At 45.9% G+C, this 23,852-nt stretch overlaps 3 protein-coding genes across 3 annotated transcripts in view; 1 reads left to right on the top strand and 2 right to left on the bottom strand.

Moving 5' to 3' along the window:
• Positions 1-897: 897 nt before the first annotated feature.
• Positions 898-3,361, bottom strand: SPMIP10 (sperm microtubule inner protein 10). Its single transcript, XM_056124751.1, has 3 exons — positions 3,288-3,361; positions 2,496-2,604; positions 898-1,107 (listed from the first exon to the last, which is right to left on the bottom strand). Exons 1-3 carry the CDS (start codon positions 3,359-3,361, stop codon positions 898-900), a joined length of 393 nt encoding a protein of 130 aa, XP_055980726.1.
• Positions 3,362-4,571: 1,210 nt separating this feature from the next.
• Positions 4,572-15,718, bottom strand: PHAX (phosphorylated adaptor for RNA export). The gene is made up of 5 exons (XM_056124357.1): positions 15,434-15,718; positions 12,989-13,599; positions 9,685-9,805; positions 7,683-7,766; positions 4,572-5,277 (listed from the first exon to the last, which is right to left on the bottom strand). Exons 1-5 carry the CDS (start codon positions 15,527-15,529, stop codon positions 5,008-5,010), a joined length of 1,182 nt encoding a protein of 393 aa, XP_055980332.1. The 5' UTR covers positions 15,530-15,718; the 3' UTR covers positions 4,572-5,007.
• Positions 15,719-21,772: 6,054 nt separating this feature from the next.
• ALDH7A1 (aldehyde dehydrogenase 7 family member A1) overlaps positions 21,773-23,852 on the top strand; it is a 48,789-nt gene continuing 46,709 nt past the window's right edge. Inside the window, exons 1-2 of the mRNA XM_056124387.1 lie at positions 21,773-21,983; positions 23,322-23,375. Coding sequence (XP_055980362.1) covers positions 21,798-21,983; positions 23,322-23,375 — 240 coding nt within the window. The 5' untranslated portion in view covers positions 21,773-21,797. The remainder of the gene's footprint in view (positions 21,984-23,321; positions 23,376-23,852) is intronic.

Here is a 23,852-nt window from a genome sequence, read left to right as displayed (position 1 = left end):
CCTGCCCACACGGTAGAGTCTGGCAAACTCCCCGTGGTGTACTCAATATGCCAAAAACCAGTAACAATGATGAGTCTCATTCTCCTGACCCTGAAAGAGTCTTAAATATGGCACTTTCTAAAATCTGAGGGCTAGGATGAAGGAGACATTACTGGTGCCTGCTCGAGGAAATCGATGAACAACAGGATGACTGTGATACCGTGTATATGTTTAGTATATGTGTTCCTGATTCTGGAATCTGCCTTTCCCGAAAGTCCTGTTTAAGGCAGAGATACCACTTCGCTTCCGTCTTAACTAGGGAGATGGGTTAAAGCAGCAAGATGTTGAGTGCCCAGTTTGTTTTTTTTGTTGTTGTTATTGTTTTTTTTTGGCTTTTGGTATCACACACAGTGATACTGAGGGGTTACTCCTGGCTCTGCACAGTTACTCCTGGCATTGCTCGGGGGACCATATGGGATGCTGAAGATTGAACCTGGGTCAACCGCGTGCAAGGCAAGCACCCTATCTGCTGTAGGTTATTGGGAACAGCCCATGCATATCCTCAGGACGAACCAAAGGAAACAGTTGTGTTGCTGTTTCTGCACTTGGTATGGAATTCACTTCACTGAGCAGATGTTCTTGCTCCCCAACTTCAGCTCAGATGTTCTCAAAGCCTAGTTCCTTGCTAAAGTATTCTTAATACAAGTGATGCAATTGTCTTTTAAAACCTTTAACACATGGATGCTGGTGCCACAGTTTGTATTAATTAAACACATTCAAGCCTGAGCCACTGGTGGTGTGTGCTGGCATCCACGTATTAAACAGGTGGAACCAATAGGGAAATACAAACACACAAAGAACTTAAGCCCTGAGGAGACAAGAAACGAGATTCGAGCACTTCATCACTTTATTTTTGTATCAGATCAGTCGTCTCCTATAGCCGTGGGAAATCAAAGTGCTTTGGTATTTGGAGAGGGGGGAGAACAAAGGCATGTCTGTGATTTTCACTTCGGGTGGGCCTTTCTTGAAGACAGCTTTCCGGTCTTCCCCATGGCAAAGCCTTTCGCTGTGATTCACAAACAGAGGCTCTTCTGAAGTGCCAGCATAGATGCCGCATGCTTGTGCACGCTGAGAGGGGAGATTGGATGTCAAAGCATGTCAAACATCACTTTCTTATTAGTTAACATGTAAGTTGTCCTCTCTTTCTCTTTGTCTCTCTCTGTTGCTGTCTCTTTCTCGGGGAATGGTTCTTTGGGGTTCTCCCTCTGGGGTCAGTTGTTCTTCCTGGTGGTCCTCAGGGAACTTTATGGGGTTCCAGGGATTGAACTAGGGCTGGTCAAATCAAGGTGAGTGCCTTAACCCCTGTATTATCTTTCTATCCTCCAGAATATTTTTTTTCCTTTTTAAAAAATGTGTTCATTTGTTCTTGGGTCACACCTAGCCAATGCTCAGCGGTTACTCCTGGCTCTGCACTCAGGAATCATTCCTGGAGGAGCTCAGGGGACCATATGGGATGCCAGATATTGAACCCTGGTTGTGTGTGAGGCAAGCACCCTTCCTGCTGTATTCTCTCCAGATCCACCCTTCTGCCCCGCCCCCCCCCCCTTTTTTTGAGCACCTGGTGGTACTCGGATTATTCCTGGCTCTGTGATCAAGGGTCACTCTGTAGTGCTCTGTGGACCATATCATATGCAGTGCCAGGGATTGAGCTGGGGTCACCTACATGCAAAACAAGCATCTTAACCACTGTGCTATCTCTCCGACTTCTGTCCGTCAGTTGGTCCTTCCTTCCTTCCTTCCTTTTTCCACAGTACTTGGGCCACATCCAGCAATGCTTAAGGGTTATTCCTAGCTCTACACTCAGGAATTATTCTTGGCAGTGTTCGGGGGACCATATGGGATGCCAGAGATTGATCCCAGGTTGGCCGCATGCAAGGCAAGTGCCTACCCACTATACTACCTCTCCAGCCCTGACCTCTGATTTTTCTTTCTTTTTTTTTGGCTTTTTGGGTTACACCCAGCGATGTTCAGGGGTCACATCTGGCCCTACACTCAGGGATCACTCCTGGTGATGCTCAGGGGACCATATGGGATGCCAGGGATTGAACCCGGGTTGACCACGTGCAGGGCAAACACCCTATCCGCTCCAGCTGTAAAGAAAGACCTACCACATAGTAGCATCCTTTTTTCCTTTGTGTGTGTGTTTATTAACCTATATTATTAAATATGCTATACATCTAGGTATCTAGTGTATAGCATATTTAGTAATACAATGTTGTGTTTAAAGGCTGCTGGGAGTCTTAAGCATCGTCATCAAATATACAGAATTAGATCTATGAGGTGATGGGTATGTTAGTTATCTTAGTATCAATAATTATGTCACTGTTTATATATGACAAATTATCAAGTTATACACTTTAAGATAGATATCAATTGTTTCTCCATAAAACCAGAAATAACTATGTTTATAGCTATATGAGATTAGGTTTTTAGTTATGAATACTTATAGAAAATACCTTCATATTCAAACTCCTGAATTCCATGTTTTGTTTCCAAGGCATAACATAGTAACTTGGAATCATCCCTTGCTTCAGTGAAAACCGTGGCAAATGGATTTCAGTAACCCTAAAAATTGGGAAAAAAGTGAAAAGAGAGTACCTGAGTTACTTTGTTTTGAATTTCATCCTAAAGAATCAGGAGCTGAGCCATTGTTGCTATGCCAGTGTTTGAGGCTCACTGAATTGGGAGCAGCCCATTAGTTAAATCCCCAAGTTTTACCCAGATCAAAAGTCTAGACTATCCCTGTTATGGTAAGTCCCCTGCCCTTTTTCCTTTAAATAAAATTTTCATCTGATTAAAAAAAAAAGAGGGCCAGCGTGATAGTACAGTGGTACTATCACTTTGCGTGCAGCTGACCCGGTTTGATCCCCAGCATCCCATATGGTCTCCTGAGCCCACTAGGTGTGATTCTTGAGTGAAATGTCAGGAGTAACATCTGAGCACCCGAGGTATGAACCTTAAACCAAAATAAGAAAATAAATCATAAAATTAAAAAAAAGTGTATAGGTTGGGTATCCACACCTCCAAATGCATGCTGTCAAATTTCACAACTTGTCAACAATGTTCATTATAATTTGCCTTTAAGGGAAGATACAATGATTCACAACAGCCACTTTGTACATGTATTACTTACAGTTGACATGCTTCTTCTAAATACCTAAGTTTTCTTCTACACCATTTTTCTATATCCTTTCCAAGTGAAAGTGCAAACCTGTATTCATCAGACCCCAGCACCCAGATGTACTCACTTAGGCTCATCTAAATTCTCATCAGAACACTTGAGTTTTGGAGAAACAGGTTTTGCATCTTTCTCTGAAGCCATCAGAGCCAGCACCTAACAGAATTCTCATTTAGAATTTGACTAACTTACTAGTCTATTTATGACATTTCTGCCTCAGATGTAACAATGTCTTACATTGTTATCTCAAGTACACTGAAGTAACAGTGTAGCTGGTTGAGGAGGGTAGAGCTCAAGTTATCTAGTTGAGGACAGGGCTCAGATTTCAGGATTTTTTTTCTAGTTCCCTGCTCAGGGATGACGCCTAGCGAAATCTGGGGTGGCACTGATAGAACCCAGGCTAGCTGCACGCAAGACTATATAGCGCTATATACCGTACGATAGCTCTTGCTTTATTTCAGGATATTTAATATGCTTTCAAGTAAACCTAACATACCTAACTGAAAAATGAGAATGTACACTGGAGCTACAGAGATCAAGCACTTGCCTTGCTTATGTGCAGTCCTAGGTTCCATCCCTGAGGCTCCCTCCCCACTGCCTCCTCCCAAATACAATCACTTGCAGACTTACAAATTTGCCATCTACTAGAAATATATTGGACCAAATACTACTCACAAGTAACAACTTAACTCGGGTAACGTGTAGTTTCCACACAACACATGGTTGACGTATGACCCATTTACTTAAGACCCACACATACAGATTATGGCTCATTAGTAGGACAGGCTTCACATTTGGGAGGCCCTGGGTTTAATACCTGGCATCACACACATTCAGTTGAAGCTCATTAAGGACTGCCAGAGTTCTGTTTTATTTTTTCTTTCTTTTTTTTTTATGAATGTAAAGCGACCAGTAACAATTTTTCTCATTTCACAATTATACCCAATTTCAACAACCATGTATTTTAGAGATTACTGCAATCTCAAGTACACTACAAAGAACAGTTTAATTGCTTACTACGTATCTTTGTTTTGTAAATTATATTCCACCCTTGAAACAGCTTAAGTAAACTACCTTTATTTTCTTCAGTAACAATAAATTTTTTGAAACTTCATGCAGATGTGACATTTTAGACCTAACTTCCTTAACATAAGGTGAAAGTCTTAGGCAGACCACAACTGGAAAATTTTTAAATGTAATCGCACAGGCAGAGATCACAATCAGAAATATTTAGTATATGATAATTGACTTAATAAGAAGTAAAAAACAAAAGTTAATTGCTATTCTTTAAAAAGCATCTGATACTTGATTACTTATAGATAAATAATGGGAAGAAACAGAAATAGAAACCTACTCTAATTTTAGTCTTTATTTAAAATGGCCCAAATTCTTAGAACACAAAAAAAGCTAAATGTGAATGCATTTGCTATAGCTTAACAATTTGTGTCCATTTATATCTTTTAATGGAATGTTCTGAAACTAGTCATAATTCACTATAAAAATAATTCAAACTTTTGAATAATGTTATAATTACCCTGATACAACTGATTATCAATTAGTAATAACTAGGACATGCAACAGATTGAGAAATTAAACCCTCTTGCCTAAATATTTTAAAGTATTTTGTAAGATGTAACAAAAATCTAAATGTTTTTGATAATATTCATTTCCCAATTTATTTTTATTTAAAACAGGACTTTTCTTTCCAGATATTTTATCAGTGCAAAGTAATATCAGTAGAAATGATCTGTTACAATGTTGTCTTAGAAAGGTCTATAATTCAAAATGCATTAAAAGATGTCCAAATCATTAGAATGATCCACTTCAATGGCTTCCTCTGCATCTAACTTCGTTTCTCCATGTCCTTCCTGTGACTCATCAAGAGAGGCCAAAGCCTCATTCGTGTCACTTGCAAAAGTTTCTCGTGAAGTATCATCATCTTCTTGAAAATTTAGACTTTTGATAGCTTGTTTCATCTTTTTCCCCAATACTTGTGTTCTCCTCTTCCTAGCAGCTTTTTTATTTTCATATTCCTTTTGATTTTCTATGTAGAAAATGTCCTACAATAAAGGAACAACTTTTATAAATAAGAACAACCATTCATGAAGAGTTTGTTACAAGGCAGATACAAAAAGGTTCTTATCTCTCTTTCCTCTTTTCCCATACTCTAGAAGCTCAAGTTCTCTCTTGAGCATGTATCTCTCTGGCCCTCTAGTTCTTTTTTTTTTTTTCTTCTTTTCCCAGCCCCCCTCACCCCCACCAACTTGAAGATTTGGGCCTCCTGCATGCACTTAGTTGGTTGATATATCTCTATAGCCCCAGGAAAAGAACATTAAAAGCTGCAGCCAGCCAGAGTATTGATACAGTGGGGAGGAGCCCTGACCTGGTAGACAGGTAACCGGGGGTCTGGGTCTGATCCCCAGCACCACATATGGTTCCCCAGCACCACATATGGTTCCCCAGCCTGCCAGGAATTATCCTTGAGGCTGAGCTAAAAGTAAACCCGAGTACTGCTAGGTGTGGCCCCTAAACAAAACAATCAAAAAGCTGTAGTCAAGGTAATCCCTTGGTAAAGACTTGTTAAAGTCTTAAGTATACAAACTGCAAAATCCCTTCTTGTTTGTATAAAACTTTATGTGGGCTGGAGCACATGCTTTGCATACAGATGCATCAGGTCTGGTGCTCCACAAAGACGCCTGAGCAAGGATCCTATTTGGGAACAGCCCCTGAGAACGATGGGGGGAGGGTGCCCTCTCCCTCCCAAGCATTGTGGGTGGTGATGAGAAAAAGAATACCCTCTCCTAAACTTATGCTCAGTAGTTAGAAGGAACACACAGAATTAGCAGGGAAAGAGATAAGAAACCCTGGAATTAAGGAAATGTCCAAAATGAGTACTTGATGAAAGAGCAAGACTAACATATTTGATAAAGAAATGAGGACTGATTGGCTGGAGGGCACATGAGAGAAAGAAGTGCAGAAAGGACAGAAAAAATTAATTCTGGGGCTGGAGAGAGAGCACAGAGGCAGGGCACTTGCCTTGCATATGGTTCCCCAATCCCATCAGGCGTGATCCCCGAGGAATCCCTGAGTGCAGAACCAGGAATAAGCCTGGACCCTGCCCTGTGTGGCTCCCTAACAAACAAAAAAGTAGAAGTAGGGATACCTATCATTTACCAAATGTGTACTCATGTGCCAAGCATTACACAAATAATTTTCCGCACATTTATGCATTTCACTCTCAAATCTCATAAAGTAGTTTCTATATTCTTGTTTTCAGATGTGAAAAGGGAGGAAAAGATTACAGAACTGGGGCCAGGGAGAGAGTTTTATAGGGTTGAAGCCCAATGCTTGAAAATGCTCAGGGTTCAATCCCTGGTATCACATGCTTGCCCCAAGCACCTCTGGATATCTCATATACACAGATTACAGAACATGTGAAGGTATAAATTCTAAATTCGTGTATAATTTCTCTAAATTCATATTCTCAAGCCTCACTATGTGCGTTCACAATAGTATAATTATTCATTTTTCATTTGCTTTTGGGCTATGGCTGCTGGGCTCAGAGATAATTTCTGACAATGCGCTAGAGGCCATATATGGTACCAGGGACTAAACCTGGGTTGGCTGTGTGCAAGGCAGGCTCCTTCCCCGTTCCTACCACCCTCAGACGGATTAAACTGATGCTATAGGGTTAGAGAGGCAGTGGGCAGGGCACTAGCTTGCACACAGCAAGCCTGTGTTCAATCTTAGGCACTCCATATGGTCCCCTGAGTACCGCCACGAGTGAATCTGAGTGCAGAGCCAAGAGTCACCCCTGAGCACAGCTGCTGAGTGTGCCCCACCTTACAAAAAAACAAATCGAAACAAAACAGAAGAGGCACACATTTTACTTGAAAGGGGACAATGACAAAATTGGTTCAGTTAGGGGATAGAAAGTAACAGAGGTTAGTAAAAAGGAATGAAGTTAGAGGTTGAGTGGTAATCATTATGCACTGTCCTCCTGCTGTTCACTGATTTGCTGGAGGAGGCCCAGTAACATCTCCATTGTGAGACTTGTTGTTACTGTGTTTGTCATATTGAATACGTCACGGGTAGCTTGCAAGGCTTTGCTGTGCACACGACATACTCTCAGTAGCTTGCCGGGCTCTCCGAGAGGGGCGGAGGAATTGAACTCAGGTCGACCGGGTTGGCTGCATGCAGAGCAAATGCCCTACCCTCTGTGCTATCGCTCCAGTAATCATTATGATAGATCTTAAAAGTTAAGGACATTATCAAGGTTGGATCAATAGCACAGCGGGTAGAGCGTTTGCCTTGCACGCAGCTGACCCAGGTTAGATTCTCAGCATCCCATATGCTTCCCTGAGCATCGCCAGGGGTAATTCCTGAGTGCAGAGCCAGGAGTAACCCTTGTGCATCGCCAGGTGTGACTCCCCCCCCCAAAAGTTAAGGACATTATCATTTTTACCTTAATTTGCTCCTCGCTGATACTAGGAGTGTTTTTCAGGAGATTCAGAAACACTCCACCTGGGGTTCTTCTTCGACTACCATTCTACAAAAAAAGGAACAGAGCAATTCTGTAGCCACAGATCTCCCCATAAATTGCAAACAAGATCATCAGATGTATCCTGACCAATCTAGTTTACTGCAATGCCCTTTCTTCCCATCCCCTCTTTATCTCCCTTTCCTTTGTCACATTTCCCATACATTTCTGACATTATCTGAAGTGACGGTATTTTTCAACAGACTACATCCTTTCTTCTCCAACATGTCAGGATAAGAGTTTGGAATTTACAAGGAAAGAGTATATTTTAAAGAAGTGAGTTTGGACTTAAACCTCAACATTCAATAGAAATGTTCATCAGGATGAAAGTTTCATTACTATAATGCTAAAATATGAGGGCCGGAGCCATAATACAACAGGTAGGGTAGTACAGCGGGGAGGGGGTTTGCCTTGCATGCGGCCCACCCTGGTTCGATCCTCGGAATTCCATATGGTCCCCCAAGCATCACCAGGAGTGATTCTTGAGCTCAGAGCCAAGAGTAACCCCTGAGCACCGCCAGGTGTCACCCAAAAAAGTCAAAAATAAATATAATAAATAGTGGATTTATAACTTTACACTAACAAAAGTAAGGGTCAGCAACAAAAATAAGGCACTTACCTTACACACAGTCAACTAGAGTCAATCCCTGGCACCCCATATAGTTCCCGACCCCTGACAGGAGTGATCTCTGAGCTCAGAGCCAAAAGCACCATCTCATATGGCCCCAAAACAAAATAAAAAAATCTAAGTACCTGAACGGTGAAACAAAAGATTCCAGCACAACCTCTTATAACTTGTTTTGACTTATTATTTAAGTTCACAGGTTGTTTCTTCAGTTAATGCTACCAATTCTCTTTTTTAGTGGGGGCAGGCTGCTAGGGATCAATCTGAGGCCCTCAAACACGTGAAGCGTGCTTTCTACCACCTGTGCTGTCTCCCCAACCCAAGGCAAAATTTTAACTGCAAAAACTGATCATGCTAAATTTTAAAATCCAGTCTTCGTTGATCATGATTTTTATTTTATTTTTTGGCTTTTTGGGTCACACCCAGCGATGCTCAGGGGTTACTCCTGGCTCATGCACTCAGGAATTGCTCCTGGAGGTGCTCGGGGGACCATATGGGATGCTGGGAATCGAACCTGTGTTGGCCATGTTGGCTGCGTGCAAGGCAAACAAACGCCTTACTCGCTGTGCTATCACTCTAGCCCCGATGATGATTTTTAAAAATTGGAAACATACTGTAATAATTTTTGAGAATTAACTATCAAAAAACAAGAGCATTTTGTATGAGCCGGTGGTGACGGGGAAACTACAACCTCATTGGAAGGGGGGCGTTCCCAGCTCGTTCTTCATGCCCTACTGAGGTCATGAGTTGCCCCCCCATGAGCTGCTCTCTGGCGCGGCCATGGCTCCAGAACCACAGAAAACAATCTTGTAATTATCTGGCTCTTGGCAGAAATCCCTCCAGACTTAATAAGCAAAATATCAGAAATCCAAAATCGCGCAGCCGCTATAGCGGCCTCACGACATCATATTGTTCTCATAACCAGCTGTAGAAAACAAATTATTTCACAATGCCTTTTCAGCAGTTCTGATTGTTGGGTGTAATTCTAAACAATAATGGTGCATCTTTTATCGAAATAATGAATGTAATCAAAGTAGATAGAGAGTTAAGTAGAATTCATCTGCCTCACAGGCATTGGGAGGGGTGGAAGGGGGGTATATTGGGGTTCTTGGTGGTGAAAAATAAGTACTGGTGAAGGGAAAGGTGTTTGATCATTGCATGACTGAGACTTAAACCTGAAAGCTTTCAACTTTTCCCACAGTGATTCAATAAATAAATAAATATAAAAAAGGAGCATTTTGGGGAAAATACAATGAAAAAATAACACCTAAATAGAAATAGAAACAACAAAGTTAGACTCACCATTATGAAAAGGCCACCATTTTGCTCAACTTCAGCAGTTTCCATTAGAAGTTCAATTGCCTTTTTGTTCCCAATTATCCTAACTACCCGGGCTATCAGATCTTTCTTAGGCTCCTGCAACCTAAAAAGGAACACATAAGCATTAGCCTCTTGATAACTCTTCCTTCTGTTCCCTCACTGGAACCCTTCTGCTGAGGCACTCACACACTTCTGGCAGTGCTGCTGATAGCTAATAGCAGAGATATGATCCTGGGATGGCGGGCAGTGCCAGAGACGGAACCGAAAGGCTCACTGGCCTCAGGCTGGCAAAGCAGCTGCAGAAACTCAAAGAAATCTACCTCAGTCTCTAAATTCCCAACTGGAGTCAAAACCCTATTTAATGACACTTGCTTTTTCTGAACTCTTTTATCAATATATGTAACCTCAGAATCACTGACATGAAGAAATTTCTTTTTCTCTGTATGGGGGACAGTCTGGGTCATACTGAACTGGGGTCGGCCACGTACAAGGCAAGTGCCATAACCTCTGTAATTTCCTCTCTGGCCCAATAAAAACATTTCTTTCTTTTTTTTGTTTTTTGCTTTTTGGGTCACACCTGGCGATGCACAGGGGTTATTCCTGGCTCATGCACTCAGGAATTACTCCTGGCGGTGCTCGGGGGACCATATCGAATGCTGGGAATCGAACCCGGGTCGGCTGCGTGCAAGGCAAACACCCTACCCGCTGTGCTATCGCTCCAGCCCCAACATTTCTATTTTGGATCCTCAAGAGAAAGGAATCATAAAACTCTTACCTCAGTAAGTTCTTAAAAAAAAAAAAAAGTCATGATTGGGGGCTTAGAGATAGTACAAGGGTTACAACACTTGCCTTGCATCCTGCTGACCCTGCTTCTATCCCCAGCACTGAAAAGGTGCCCTGAGCACAGCCAGGAGTCACTCCTGAACACCAACAGGTAGGGCCCCAAAACAAAACTGTTGAGGGAAAAAAAAAGTCCATGATTATATGAAAACACTAAAACAAAAACCATGATTTTAAGTTTGGGCCCCTGGGGATGCCCTGCTTTGCAAGCATGAGGCCAAGAGTTTGACCCCAAGTGATAGGCACATGCACAAAGTATGGACCCCATGCTCTGCTGTCCGGGACCCCTGACACTTCACAGAATATGTGGCCTCTAGCACACAGCGGAGAATGTGCAGACTGTATCTAGAAAGTGTGCAAAGCCCTGTGAGCATTTGCATGAATATTAGAGTGAGCACTACAGAGTCTACTCAAGCACAGCAACCAATGAGAGTGAGCGACACAACCAAGTATGTGTGATCCCTGGCATCACAGTAACAAGAGAAAAAAAATAAAAAATTAAAATAGAAGCTTTTATTGAAGGGGTTCTAAAGCACTGAATGCAAAGAGAATTAAGAACCAAGTAGGATCTTGCGTAAATTAAGAAATTACTCTGTAAGGGCTGTTCAAACTTAGAACCCCCAAATAGGGACCAGAGAGATAGCACCGTGGGGAAGGCGCTATCCTCCATGTGGTTGACCCCAGTTTGATGATGCCTGGTGCCGCATATGGTCCCTCAGTCACTGCCTGGAGTGACCCCTGAGCGGCGGGTCAGCCTCACATCCCCCTCTCCCCCATAAATAATATAGGGCAGAAGGTGTTTGCAGTGCATGCAGTGGATTCCAGGTTTTGATTTCCTATATCACATTGTAGGCAGGATAGGGAAGGCGCCCTCCCAAGGCAATGGCAAACTTTGCAGAAAATAGGAAAAACAGGAACTAAGGCCTGAAAGACCCTCACCTACAGCAACAGACCCAGAGAGCTCCAACAGAAACAAAAGACCAGGAAAGGAATTTCAAAGAAGACCATCACCACTCCCAACCCCCTTGGTAACCTCCTTAGCAACGGACTTAGGCCTAAAGCCCCACAAGGGGGTAGGTTGGAGAAACCTTATAAAGGCCACCCTGAACAAAGGAAGCTTCCTCTTGCACCCACATGGCCGAGCACATGTGTCACCCACATTTCCCCTCTTGAGATGTGTTTTCATGCTTTCATGTCTAATGCTGGGATGTGTGTAGGGGCTCTCTCCTCCCTTAGAGAGTCCATGCATTACCCTCCACTCTCTCCCACTTCCTCCTCCTCCTCCTCCCCTTTAAAACCTCCAAATAAAGTCTGTTTTACTTCACTGCTTGTCTACTCCTGAAATTCTCTTCTGCGTGATGAGACAAGAACCCTCTCCCGGGTGGCAGAGGTGGATCGGGAGAAAGTGACCATCTTTCTCCTCCCCATTTCACATTAAGTCACTTGCAGGGCCCACCGACATCGGTATGTTCCCCTGAGCAGAGCTGTGAGTGGCCCAATCCCCCTCTGCAAATATATTCCAATAACCAAGTAAGCCAAAGTTCATTTTCTAAGTATAAAGATTGTCACTAGAACCAGAGTCATATTATAGCAGGCAGGGTGCCTGCCTTGCACAGGGCTGACCTGGCTTCAATCCCTGACATTCCATACAGACCCCTGAGTCCCAGCTGGCAAGATCCCTGAGCAAAGAACCAGGAGTGACCCCTGAGCACACCGGGAGTGGCCCCAAAACAAAAACAAAAACAAAAGGCCATTAATCATTTTTACATTCCCAGCAACCCACGTGATTCCTGAGCACAGAGTCAAGGTAAGCCCTGAGCACTGGTGGGTGTGGCCTATAAACCAAAAAAAGAAAAAGATTATCACTAATCTATCTGGAATCTATTCTATTTCTTGTAAGTGGAAGGTAATAATGTTCAAGTGTTCATTTGCGGAACAAATTGTTTTGGGATCACACCCAACAGTGCTCCTGGGATGGAACCAGGGTCTCCTGCATAAAACTCATGCACTCTTTTTTTTTTTGCTTTTTGGGTCACACCTGGCGATGCACAGGGATTACTCCTGGCTCTGCACTCAGGAATCAGCCCTGGCAGTGCTCAGGGGACCATATGGGATGCTGGGAATTGAACCTGGGTTGGCCGCGTGCAAGGCAAACGCCCTACCCGTTGTGCTATTGCTCCAGCCCCAAAACTCATGCACTCTTAACCCAAGAACCATCTTTTCAGCCCTATAAAAAATTTTATTTTTTATTTTTTGCTTTTTGGGTCACACCCAGCGATGCACAGAGGTTACTCCTGGCTCTTCACTCAGGAATCACCCCTGTCAGTTGCTCAGGGGACCATAACGGGATTCTGGGAATCGAACCCAGGTTGGCCGCATGCAAGGCAAACGCCCTACCCGCTGTGCTATTGCTCCAGCCCCCCTATGGGAAAATTTAAATGCTCACCTGAAAGAAATCTCATCAGCCACTTTCTCCTGAGGATCATCCTCTGTGATCTCATACCGGCCTTTATAGTTCATTTCTAGTCTGTCTCCCAGTCTGTCTTTGACAGATCGTTTTCGTTTGAGATGACCTTGCCCGTTTTCCTCTTCCCTTGCGTCTGGCTTTTTGCCACTGTGCATATATTCATCGAGCTCTTTGTCTAGTTCTTTTGTATGCTCTTGAAATTCCTTCCTGAGTTTCTTAGCAAGCAAATAGTTGTAAGTCTCCGACTGCCTGCTTTTGTCGATGGTGCCCTCCATTCCCAAGATTCCAAGTTCGGTGGCCACTGCATCTTGGTTCTGTTCCTGCAGCACAGCACCCCAGATGTTGTTCACCTTTTTCCCTCCAGCAGGTACTTTCTGGATGTTCTGGCCAAAGGGAAAAGGCTCTGGCTTGGGAGGAGGGTTACAGCACTTTTGCCGCTTGCGTTTCCACAGAGAGCTATCGTCATCAGAATCAGAAAAACTCTCTTCGCTTGAATCCACACTCTTAACAGTCCGGTAGTGGGAAGCTGGAGCACATGCGGTGGCTGTGGCCTGGAAGGGCCTCACTGTGCTGTCTCCACACAGGACTTTCTGCAAGTGAAAGGAAATACAACCAGTTCCACAAAACACAGCCTCCATCCATCACGTTCCAGTACACAAACACAAAAACCACTTAAGGATTCAACTGGGCCTTTAAAAAAAAATGGGAGGTGGGGGGGTGGGTGAGGGGGCGGTATCAGGAGTATCTAGTTCTGGGCTTCATACTTGGTCTCCTACTTGAGTCACATCCCTGGCCTCGCCTGGTCCTTTTCTCTTTTTTTTTAAATTTATTTTTTAAAAATTTGCCTTCTGGGTCACACCTGGCAATGCTCAGGGACTACTCCTAGCTCTGCACTCAGGAATTACTCCTGGTGGTGCTTCAGGACCATATGGGATGTCGGGGGATCAAATCTGGGTTGGTGGTGCGCAAGGCAAATGCCCTAGCCACTGTACTATCACTTTGGCTCCAACACCTGGTCAATTTTGACATAGAACTACCAAGGCATCCCTGAAACCAATCCAATTCCTACTTCTCTAAACTTTCATGTGGAATGTGCTTACTTTATCTACCCCCCCCCCCCCACAAGACTCCCAAACCATCAGGCAGCAGCAGAGTAAGCAAACCAAGGAACTAAGGACCTCCGCTTGCACCAGCTCTCTGTACTTCCACATAAAGTCCCTGAGTATCACCAGGAATGATCCCTGAGCTCATTCAAGAATAAGCCCTGAGTTTATTCTGGGTGTGGCCCCGAAACTACCCCCTTTCCCCACAGATTTTTTTTAAACGGCACTGCTACGCTTTTGCTTTTTTTGTTAATACTACTGGAAGCATATGCTGAACTCCTTTTATATACTAAAAATGGGGAAGAGGAAGGGATTGAGTCATTGATAGTCTTCTTATCATTTCTGTTGGGGGGGGGGTCACACTCCATACTCATGGTTCATTCCTGGCTCCGTGCTCTGAGATCACTCCTGGCAATGCTCATAGGGCCATTTAGGGCCTCGGGGACAGAACTGGGATGGACTGCATGCAAGGCAAGTGCTTTAACCCGTGTAGTATCTCTCTGGCCCGAGTCTTCTTCTCTTCACAAAACCACAAGCACCTAACAAACATCAGGCTCTGCTAGGTGAAGGCATGTCTGGCTGAACCTCACCATCATCGTGCTCAGCTGCAAGATCTGCTTGCCCATCCCACACCAACCTTATGGGCGCGAGCACTGCGCCGGGAGCAAGCTCACTACCCCGGACCCCCCCCCGCCCCGCCCCCCCCGCGCCGGGCACCGAGGCCCTCTCAGACAGCTCGCGCCCTGCTGTGATACTAAAGACACGCCGATCCGTTAGCAAAAAAAAAAAAAAAAAGAAAAAGAAAAAAACCTGGGACACCCGGGCCGGAAGAGAGTACAGCGGGAAGGGGGCCTGCCTCGCACACAGCCAAGCCGGGTTCGGTCCCGGGCATCCCTGATGGTCCTCATGAGCCCCGCGGGGATAACTCCGGGATGCGGAGCCAGGAGGAAGCCCTGAGCATCGTTGGAGCGGGGAGGACCCCACAGCCTTACAGCCGCAAACCCGCAAGACTGAGCGCGGCAGGCGGGAACGCGGACGATCATTCCCCCCCCCCCCCCCCGGGAGGAACCCCTCCCCTCCCCCGGTGCTCGCTCTTCCTCCCCCACCCCCATCCAGGCTACCCAGGCGGGTCGCCAACCGGCGGCCGCGGCGGTCCCAGCTGCCCTCCCGGGAAGAGCCGGCCCGGGAAGCGCGTCCCCCGCCAAGGCGGCGCGGCGTGGCCGAGGCGGAACAGGCCCCGGCGGGCCCCGCAACGGCCGCCCGGAGCCGCGGCCGCCCCGCCCGCGCGCCCCGCCGCGGCCGCCCGCCCCGCCGCGCTCACCGGCGCCGGCAGCGGCCGCTCGCTGGGGGCGACCGTCATGTCGGAGTCCGAGTCGGAGAGCTGCCCGTCCTCCATGTCGCCGGCGTCCTGCGCCATCTTCCCGCAGCGCCGCGGCTCGGGAGCGCACTTCCGGCGGTGCGGCGGCGGCGGCGGCGCGGGCGGCCCCGCGCTCCCGGGGCCCGGCCGGGCCCTGTCGGCTTCCCGCGCGGCGCGGCGCGGCGGCGCAGGCCCGAAGGCACCGCCCGGCCCCCTGCAGCTCCCGCTCGCGCCGGCCGCCCGGCCGCTTTCTCCCCGGGCCCGCACTCTGCACGCGGCTCCCCCCCACCCTGCACGGCGCCTGCGGTCTTCCTCGGACCGTCTGGCTTCTGGGACTGGGCGGGGTGGGGGAGGGTCACTCCTTGGCTCTGCGCGGAGGGGACCTTTAGCAGTGCCAGCGCTTCGAACCGGAGTTGGGCCCCTGCAAGCCTTTACGATCGGGAGGAGGGGATGGGGGGAGGGGAGCTGGGTTTTCGATTTGCTATTTGGACCGCACGTTCCCTGATCCCCCGGGCACTCTGTTACTCTGTTTAAGCGAGACCTTTGGCATTGCCGTTGTGTTTGCGCAATAGAGCTCTCAGGCAGCGCTCTGGAGACCAAAAGGGGACCTGGGGGATCGAACCCACGTCAATCTGGAGCAAGGCAACCTGCTGTACCGTATGCCTAACTACGTGGGGAGGAGCCATCTTCACTTTACACATTCAAATTGCTGTCTCTTTTGTTTCAACAGATATCTGGCGTGTGTCCTCCCCTGCAAAAAAACCTTTTGACTCGATTACATTTAAGATTTTATTTAATCTATAAATTTGAGGACGAACTAACATTTAACAGTTGGGCAACTGTTAACAGTTCTTGGCAACTATTGGTTTACTATCACTGTAGTTTATTCTTCTCTGTTATTGCAGCACAGAAGAATTATTTAGTGTAAAGTGTTTTGTGTCTGACTTTTTCCCATCTAGTGTGATGTATTTGAAATTTTTCTAGGCTGTTATATTATCTTTCAAGCATTGCAAGGTGTGGTCTCCCCCACTCCACAGGGGGAAAAAAAAACCAACCATAAGTTGTGTTTGATTTGCAACAAATTGTCTTTTGTTTGGGGATCATGATAAGGAGCTAGTCCTGACTCAGTTTAGGAGTTGCTTCCAGCAGTGCTCAGGGGACCGAGGAATGCTGGAGATTGAACCCAGGTTTCTTCTTGCAAGGCATGTGCTCCAGTCTGTTGAGAAATCTCTGCAGTCCCCTTGGTTGATACTAACTGGAGCTGCAGTTTCCCTATGTCCTATCCAGTACTTGTATTAATTACAGTCCTACCTCCTGCCTCTCATAGCAGACTTTCACGAATCACGACCATCCTGTTATTTGTCGATTGCCTTGAGCAGGCCCTAGTAACGTCTCCTTCATCCTAGCCCTGAGATTTTTAAGAAAGTGCTATATTCAAGGCTCTTTAGGAGAATGAGACCCATCATTGTTACTGGTATTTGGCATATTGGGTACGCCACAGGGAGTTTGCCAGACTCTGCCGTGGGGGCAGGTTACATTCGGTAGCCTGCCAGTTTGTCCAAAATAGGAATGAGATAATAAGATGTCATAATAAGCAGACTTTCACCAGTCCTAAATCTCTCATGTACTTCCCTGGGAGACAGAGGTGGGTAGAGAAAAGTGGTAGATTTCTTGCTCGAGGCTGCCTTCTCTCTCTTCCACACTTCACATAAACCACCCAGGACCCCCCACCAACAGTATGATTATCTTTGGGGTCATACGGAGTGGTGTTCCAGACCTACTCCTGGTTTGGTGCCAGTGCCCTTGGTTTATTCAGACCCTAATGGAGCAGATGTGCCTAAATACATCTACATGGGGAGGGGCCATCTTCACTTTACACATTCAAATTGCTGTCTCTTTTGGAAACACCTTCATAGACACACCCAGAAATAATGTTTAAGCAGATATCTGGGCATCCTACAGTCTACTATATCAGTGCATGTAAAGTCATAATTCAGTGTGGTTTTCATTTGTAGCTCCCTGGTAACCATATTGCACACTTTCACATGTTTCTTTACTTATTTGTGTATCACCTTTCTTTTGAGTGTGTTCAAATTTTTGTCCTTTAGAAAAAAAGAATTTCCTTCTTAAGTATAAGCTGTCTATATTTTGGAAGGAAGCTCTATCATCTGAAAAAGCACACAAAGATGAATAGAAAAGGAATTTATTGACATGAAAGCAACTGAAGTTGGGAAGGATGTACACCAGCATTGGCTGGAGAACAGTTTTGAAGAAAGGGGATAGGGAGTCTGCTTTTCTGCCTAATGGAGACAGAGTGATGTGACAGTGTATTTATATTCTAGTAGCTTTCAGGGAACTTCACACTTATTCATGAGGGAGAATTGAGCATGAGCAATTGAGAAATATATCACGAATATTTGTCACATATATGGAAAATGGCAGAGAAATTTCATCAGGGTGTGTTTTTAGCAATGATGAAGAGGAAGGTGACTAAAAGTTAAAATGGGCTCTGCAGTCTCCACTGGCCTGTCTTGGTGGGCATGGGGTTCTTTATAGACAAACATGTTTAAAGTTCACCCTTGAGCCAATTACAACCAAGGGAATGCAACAGGGTAGCTACTCTCGCAGGGAGAGGGTGTCACACCTCCAATTGTTTCTTTTAGCTTTTCCTAACCCCTAATTTAGAGATTCTAAATTCCACAACCACTCCCCAGAGAAGGGATGGTCACGGTCATGGTCCTCCCGTTGTTCAACAATTTGCTCAAGCGGGCCCAGTAACATCTCAATCGTGAGACTTGTTACTGTGTTTGGCATATTGAATACGTCATGGGTAGCTTGCCAGGCTTTGCCTTGCGGGCGAGATGCTCTCGGTAGCTTGCTAGGCTCTCTGAGAGGGGCGGAGGAATTGAACCCGTCTCGGCCAGGGCCAACTGCGCGCAAGGCAAATGCCCCACCGCTGTGCTATCGCTCAAGCCCAGAGAAGGGACAAAGTTGCTATATGCTTTGACATCTTTTCATCATAGATATGTATATAACTGATAAAGGGATTAAAAATAGAACTTCTGGGGCTGGAGTAATAGCACAGTGGGTAGGGCGTTTGCCTTGCACTCAGCCAAGCCGGGTTTGATTCCCAGCATCCCATATGGCCCCCTGAGCACCGCCAGGGGAATTCCTGAGTGCAGAGCCAGGAGTAACCCCTGTGCATCGCCAGGTGGACCCAAAAAGCAAAAAATAAAATAAAATAAAATAAAATAAAAGAAATAGAACTTCTATCAGTGAGTGCTTTTTTCTTTTTCTTTTTTTGGGTCACACCCAGTGATGCACAGGGGTTATTCCTGGCTCATGCACTCAGGAATTATTCCTGGCAGTGCTTGGGGAGCCATATGGGATGCTGGGAATCGAACCAGGGTTGGCTGTGTGCAAGGCAAATGCCCTACCGCTGTGCGATTGCTCCAGTTCTTCTATTAGTGCTTTTCACATTCTCAAAAACATATTTGCAAGAGCAGAAGTACAGTTTATGCTCTTATATGATTTATGTTTTTTTTGTGTCCTCTCTAAAACTCTTCGCCTAAACCGGTGTTTCTTAGCTTGGAACTCTTTATTCTATAGGAAATATTTGGCAATGTCTGAAGAATTTATCTATATCTATATATGTATATGTATACACACAGAGATATATATGTGTGTGTGTGTATTTGGGGGCCACACCTGATGATGCTCAGTGCTTACTCCTGGCTCTCCACTTAGGGATCACTCGTGGCAGGCTTGGAGGACCATATGGGGTGCTGGGAGTTTAGCTCTGGCTGCCCATGTGCAAGGCAAATTCCCTACCCTCTATGCTATCACTCCAGCCCTGAACTATATTTTTAAAATGAGTTTTAAGATTGAACCTAGGTCGGCACATGCAAGGCAATCACCATACCTATTATACTCCCCAGCCCCTGGAGAATCTTTTGTTTATGGTAACTAGAGCCACTCCTGTTAAGTATTTGGTAGGATGTCTGGGATGCAGTTGAACATCCTATATTGCAGGGAACAGCTCTCATAATAGACTTTGCTCTGGAAATTGTAGAGTTTGGGCTCTTACCTTATATCTATACTCAGTTGTTGTATGAAGTGAGTAGAGTCAAGGTTCATTTTATTGTTGTTTTTTTGGACCATACCTGGGGGTGGGGTGGTATTTCGAGCTTACTCCTGGCTTTGAGCTCAGGGATCACTCTTGGTGATTGGGAGGGAACCATATGTGGTGCTGGAGATTGAACCCAGGTCAGCTGCATGTAAGGTAAGTGCCCTACTGACTGTACTATTGCTTTGGCCCTCAACATTTTAAATATAGAAATATGCAATTAGGGCTGGAGAAACAGTACAGTGAGTAAAGCTCTTGTCTTGCACACAGACGACCTGTGTTTGATCCCGGCATCCCATATGGTTCTCCAAGCACTGCCAGGAGTGGTCCCTGAGCATCCCCAGGTGGGGCTCCAAAAAAAAAAAAAAAGGAAAAAAGCAATTAATACAGCACCATTTGTTGAAGATTATTTTGCCCCATTGAATTTGCTTCGGATTGGATCGGGGCGAGCATCCTCCACCCAGATCCTCCAAATTCCAGTAGGCGGGGGTCACACCCACCAACTGGCCCCCTGGCGCCGTGTAATCCCATCAACAGCCAAGACTCAGAGACTATAAAACCCAGCTCCCGGAAGCACGCGGCTGCATTTGTGGCCGTGCAACATTTTATTATGACATCTTATTATCTCATTCCTACTTTGGACAAACTGGCAGGCTACCGAATGTAACCTGCCCCCATGGCAGAGTCTGGCAAACTCCCCGTGGCGTACCCAATATGCCAAATACCAGTAACAATGAAGGGTCTCATTCTCCTAACTCTGAAAGAGCCTTGAATATGGCACTTTTTAAAAAATCTCAGGGCTAGGATGAAGGAGACGTTACTGGAGCCTGCTTGAGGCAATCGACGAATAACAGGATGGTCGTGATCATGAATTTGCTTGATACCTTCATTGAAAATTTACTAAAAGGTAAAGGTAAAGGCCCTCCCGTTGTTCGTCGATTTGCTTGAGCAGGCCCAGTAACGTCTCCATTGGAGACTTTGTTGTTACTGTGTTTGGCATATCGAATACGTCACGGGGAGCTTGCCAGGCTCTGCCGTGCAGGCGAGATACTCTCGGTAGCTTGCCAGGCTCTCCGAGAGGGGCAGAGGAATCGAACTCGGGTCGGCCATGTTGGCTGCGTGCAAGGCAAACGCCCTACCGCTGTGCTATCGCTCCAGCCCGAAAATTTACTAATATAAAAAAATTTACTAATATATTTACATATATTTATGACTCTATTTCTGGAGTTTTCTGTTTTGTTCCATTGAGCTTTGTCTGTCTTTACTTTCTTGGGCGGGAGAGACATTTCCTTTACTTGCCTCATATGCTTTAGTTAGGATCTGGTTTGATCTCTAGCACTGCCAGGTGTAACCCAAGCCCTATCCCCTTTCCTCCAAAAAATACTTTCTTGATTAATGCAGTTTTTAAAGCATAAGCTTACAGTAATTACAACGAGATAAATTTAGAGGCTGACGCCGGTAGAGAGTTTGCCTTGCACTGTCTGACCCAGCTTCTGTTTCTGGGACCCCACATAGTCCCCCAAGACCTAGTAGAGGTGATCCCTGAGTGCAGAATCAGGAGTAAACCGTGAACACCAGGTGTGTCCTCAACGCCCAATCCCCCCGCACTCCAAAAAAACCAACAAAAACCAACGGAACAAAATTAGGTAGTTTTAAATGTGTTCTCACACTGCCTTAAATTTTTATTGGCTGCGTTGGGAAGATAGCTGCAAGGGCTGGAGTACCAGCATTGCACAAGGAAGGCCTCTGGGATCATTACTGGTACCATACGGTCTCCTGAACACCGTGGGGAGTGACCCCGGAGCACTGCACTGGGAGTAGATTCCAGCACCCCAGATGGTAGCCCCCAAACAGAGAAGCAAAATCAGCTTTCTTTGTTACTTGAAAGCAAGCCCAGATAGGATGTTTAGGACTACCGTGCTGAAGACGGTTTCTGGCTTGTGCCGCGATTCCGGGTGTTTTTCACCAGATGGCAGCAACCCTCTCCTCTCTCCTGCTCCCCTTTGTTCCTGGCGGGGTTTCGGTCGGGACTTCACTGTGAGACCCGGGCCACGCGGTGGGGTGGGGTGGGGCGGGACTGGGGGGCGGGGCCTGGAGGTGGGGCGGGGCCATCCCTGTCCAATGGGCTCTCCCGGGCGGGGGGCGGGGCTCTATTTCAGCGGCTCCACTGGCCGCCGGCGCAGCTCGCGTTCCGACCTCGGTATGTGGCGCGTGTCCCGCCCGCTGTACGTGCACTTTGCCCGGAGGTCCAGCCTCGCAGGCCCAGGGAACGCCGCCTTCATGTCGTCCTTGCTCATCAATCAGCCCAAGTACGCTTGGCTGAAGGAGCTGGGGCTCCGCGAGGAAAACGAGGGCGTGTATAATGGAAGCTGGGGAGGCCGGGGAGAGGTACGCGGGCGCCCCGGGAAATCTCGGCGGTCCGGGAGGGCTCGGGGAGGGCGGGGCCCCGAGCTCCGTGGCTGCAGGGCATTGTTCTTGCACCCCTCGTGTGCACGCGCCGAGGCAAAAGTTAACTTCTGTAGGGTGCTTTAAGACCCACCCGGGAGATTTTAGGGCCCCGTGTGTTGCGGAGAAACTAGGTCCTTCTGGAGCTGGTAGGAGTTAAATTTCCGCGATGACTTAAAACTTTTATGGCGGAGTCCTACTGTCTTGTAGTGAGATCTGCCGCAGACGTGGCAGTGATTTTTCTTTTATTTCGAGCGCGGCTGCCGCTTCCGAGGCGCCCCTCGCCGCAGGTAAACGCTCGTTAGTGTTGTTTGTATTGTCTTCTCTCCGGAAATCCCTAGGAGTCTGCAAACTTGGACTTGCCGCCTTCTTGGCCTGTGTTCCTTGAACGCTGAGCTTCCTTAAGGGACTGACTGGGTTGAATCATGTTTCTTTATTGCCCAGAGCCCAACTCCATAGCTGGAGGCCAGTTTGTGCTCGTTAAAAGTTTTGCTTACGGAACGTGAAGGAAGGGAAAGGTAAGATTACCTGCTTGCTGGAGAGCTGCATACAAAGGAGAGCTTTGATCAGAAAATGTTATACAACATCCAACAACATCAACTTTGTTGAATATTATATAGTAAAGCTGCCCGGTTACAGTAATCTTTTTTTTTGTTGTTGTTGTTGTTGTTGTCTGTAGGAGATAACCAAAGATGGGGGGGGGTGTATCTTTAATTATTCTTTAAGCTCCTCCATTCCATTTGGTAGAAGTAGGCTAACGAATAAAACACCTTCTCCTGAGGCCTTTGAAAGCTGTGCCTGTGTTACCTGTAACTGGCCTTTACATGGTTTTCTGGCCTTGACCACTCACCTTGACCACTTCTGACCTTAGGGTCATCCGGTAAGGGAGAGAAGAAATGGGTAGACATATTACTTTGGTCTATTGTAAATGGAAGAAGAGCTGGAATAACTGGTTACATCAATTTTTTTTCATTTATATACCTAATATTTAGATGTTAAGGGTGGTTCCTAATATTTAGAAAAGAGTTAAAGGCATTGGATTGGGAAGTAGCTTAGTGGTAGAGCATTCATCTTGCATGTGTGAGACCCTCCACCCCTTAACCTATCCCCATAAAGTTATACAAACCTTGTAGAGTGTCTTATTTGTAGTAATTAATTTAAAGATCCAGTTTGGATACTGCATTTTATTTTTTTCCTTCCTGTTTGGCTTATTTCCCTTTGTTTAGGAAGGGATTATCTTTTTTGAGAAATGATGGCCGCTTTTTTTTCCCCTTTCCATAGGTTATCACAACCTATTGCCCTGCTAACAATGAACCGATAGCCAGAGTCAGACAGGTAAGTTTTTTTTTTTTTTAATTCAAACTGCCAGATTAAGAGTATTACAAAATGACACAAAGAATGTGTGTTTCTTTTTCATTTGCTATTTTAAACTGGGAGTGATGGCCCACACTGTGTGTGTGTGGTGTGGGGTGTGTGTGTGTGTGTGTGTGTGTGTGTGTGTGTGTATGTGTATGTCCCCTAAACCTGATGAGATCTGGGGAAAAAAGTGCACCTAGGTCAGTGCTTCTGCACCCCACTGTATCCCAAAGTCTTTGTTTTTTATTTGTTTTGGGGTGCCGTACCCAGTGGTGCTCTTTGGATGCTTGGAGCAGTGCCAGGAATCAATCAAATCCAGGCCTCCTGGATGCATAAAATGCACATAGCCGGGTGTATGTGTAGTCTGGCTCTGTGTAGTCTGAATTCTTTTTTTTTTTTTTTTTTTATTTATTTATTGAATCACTGTGGGAAAGGTTACAAAGCTTTCAGGTTTAT

Source organism: Sorex fumeus, unplaced genomic scaffold (assembly GCF_029834395.1).
Source record: "Sorex fumeus unplaced genomic scaffold, SorFum_2.1 ptg000051l, whole genome shotgun sequence".
In the NCBI taxonomy this organism is placed as follows: domain Eukaryota; kingdom Metazoa; phylum Chordata; class Mammalia; order Eulipotyphla; family Soricidae; genus Sorex; species Sorex fumeus.
Note: the sequence above shows the minus strand (reverse complement) of the source record. Positions and strands in the feature narration are given on the sequence as shown.

Excerpts from the sequence above, each read along its gene's own strand:
- SPMIP10 (XM_056124751.1), bottom strand. The coding sequence starts at position 3,361 with ATGGCTTCAGAGAAAGATGCAAAACCTGTTTCTCCAAAACTCAAGTGT. Across the intron at positions 2,605-3,287 it reads GAGAATTTAGATGAGCCTAA|GGTTACTGAAATCCATTTGC; the intron begins GTGAGTACATCT and ends CCCAATTTTTAG. Across the intron at positions 1,108-2,495 it reads TCAGGAGTTTGAATATGAAG|CGTGCACAAGCATGCGGCAT; the intron begins GTATTTTCTATA and ends CTCCCCTCTCAG.
- PHAX (XM_056124357.1), bottom strand. The coding sequence starts at position 15,529 with ATGGCGCAGGACGCCGGCGACATGGAGGACGGGCAGCTCTCCGACTCG. Across the intron at positions 13,600-15,433 it reads AGCGGCCGCTGCCGGCGCCG|AAAGTCCTGTGTGGAGACAG; the intron begins GTGAGCGCGGCG and ends TTTCACTTGCAG. Across the intron at positions 9,806-12,988 it reads GCTGATGAGATTTCTTTCAG|GTTGCAGGAGCCTAAGAAAG; the intron begins GTGAGCATTTAA and ends GTTCCTTTTTAG.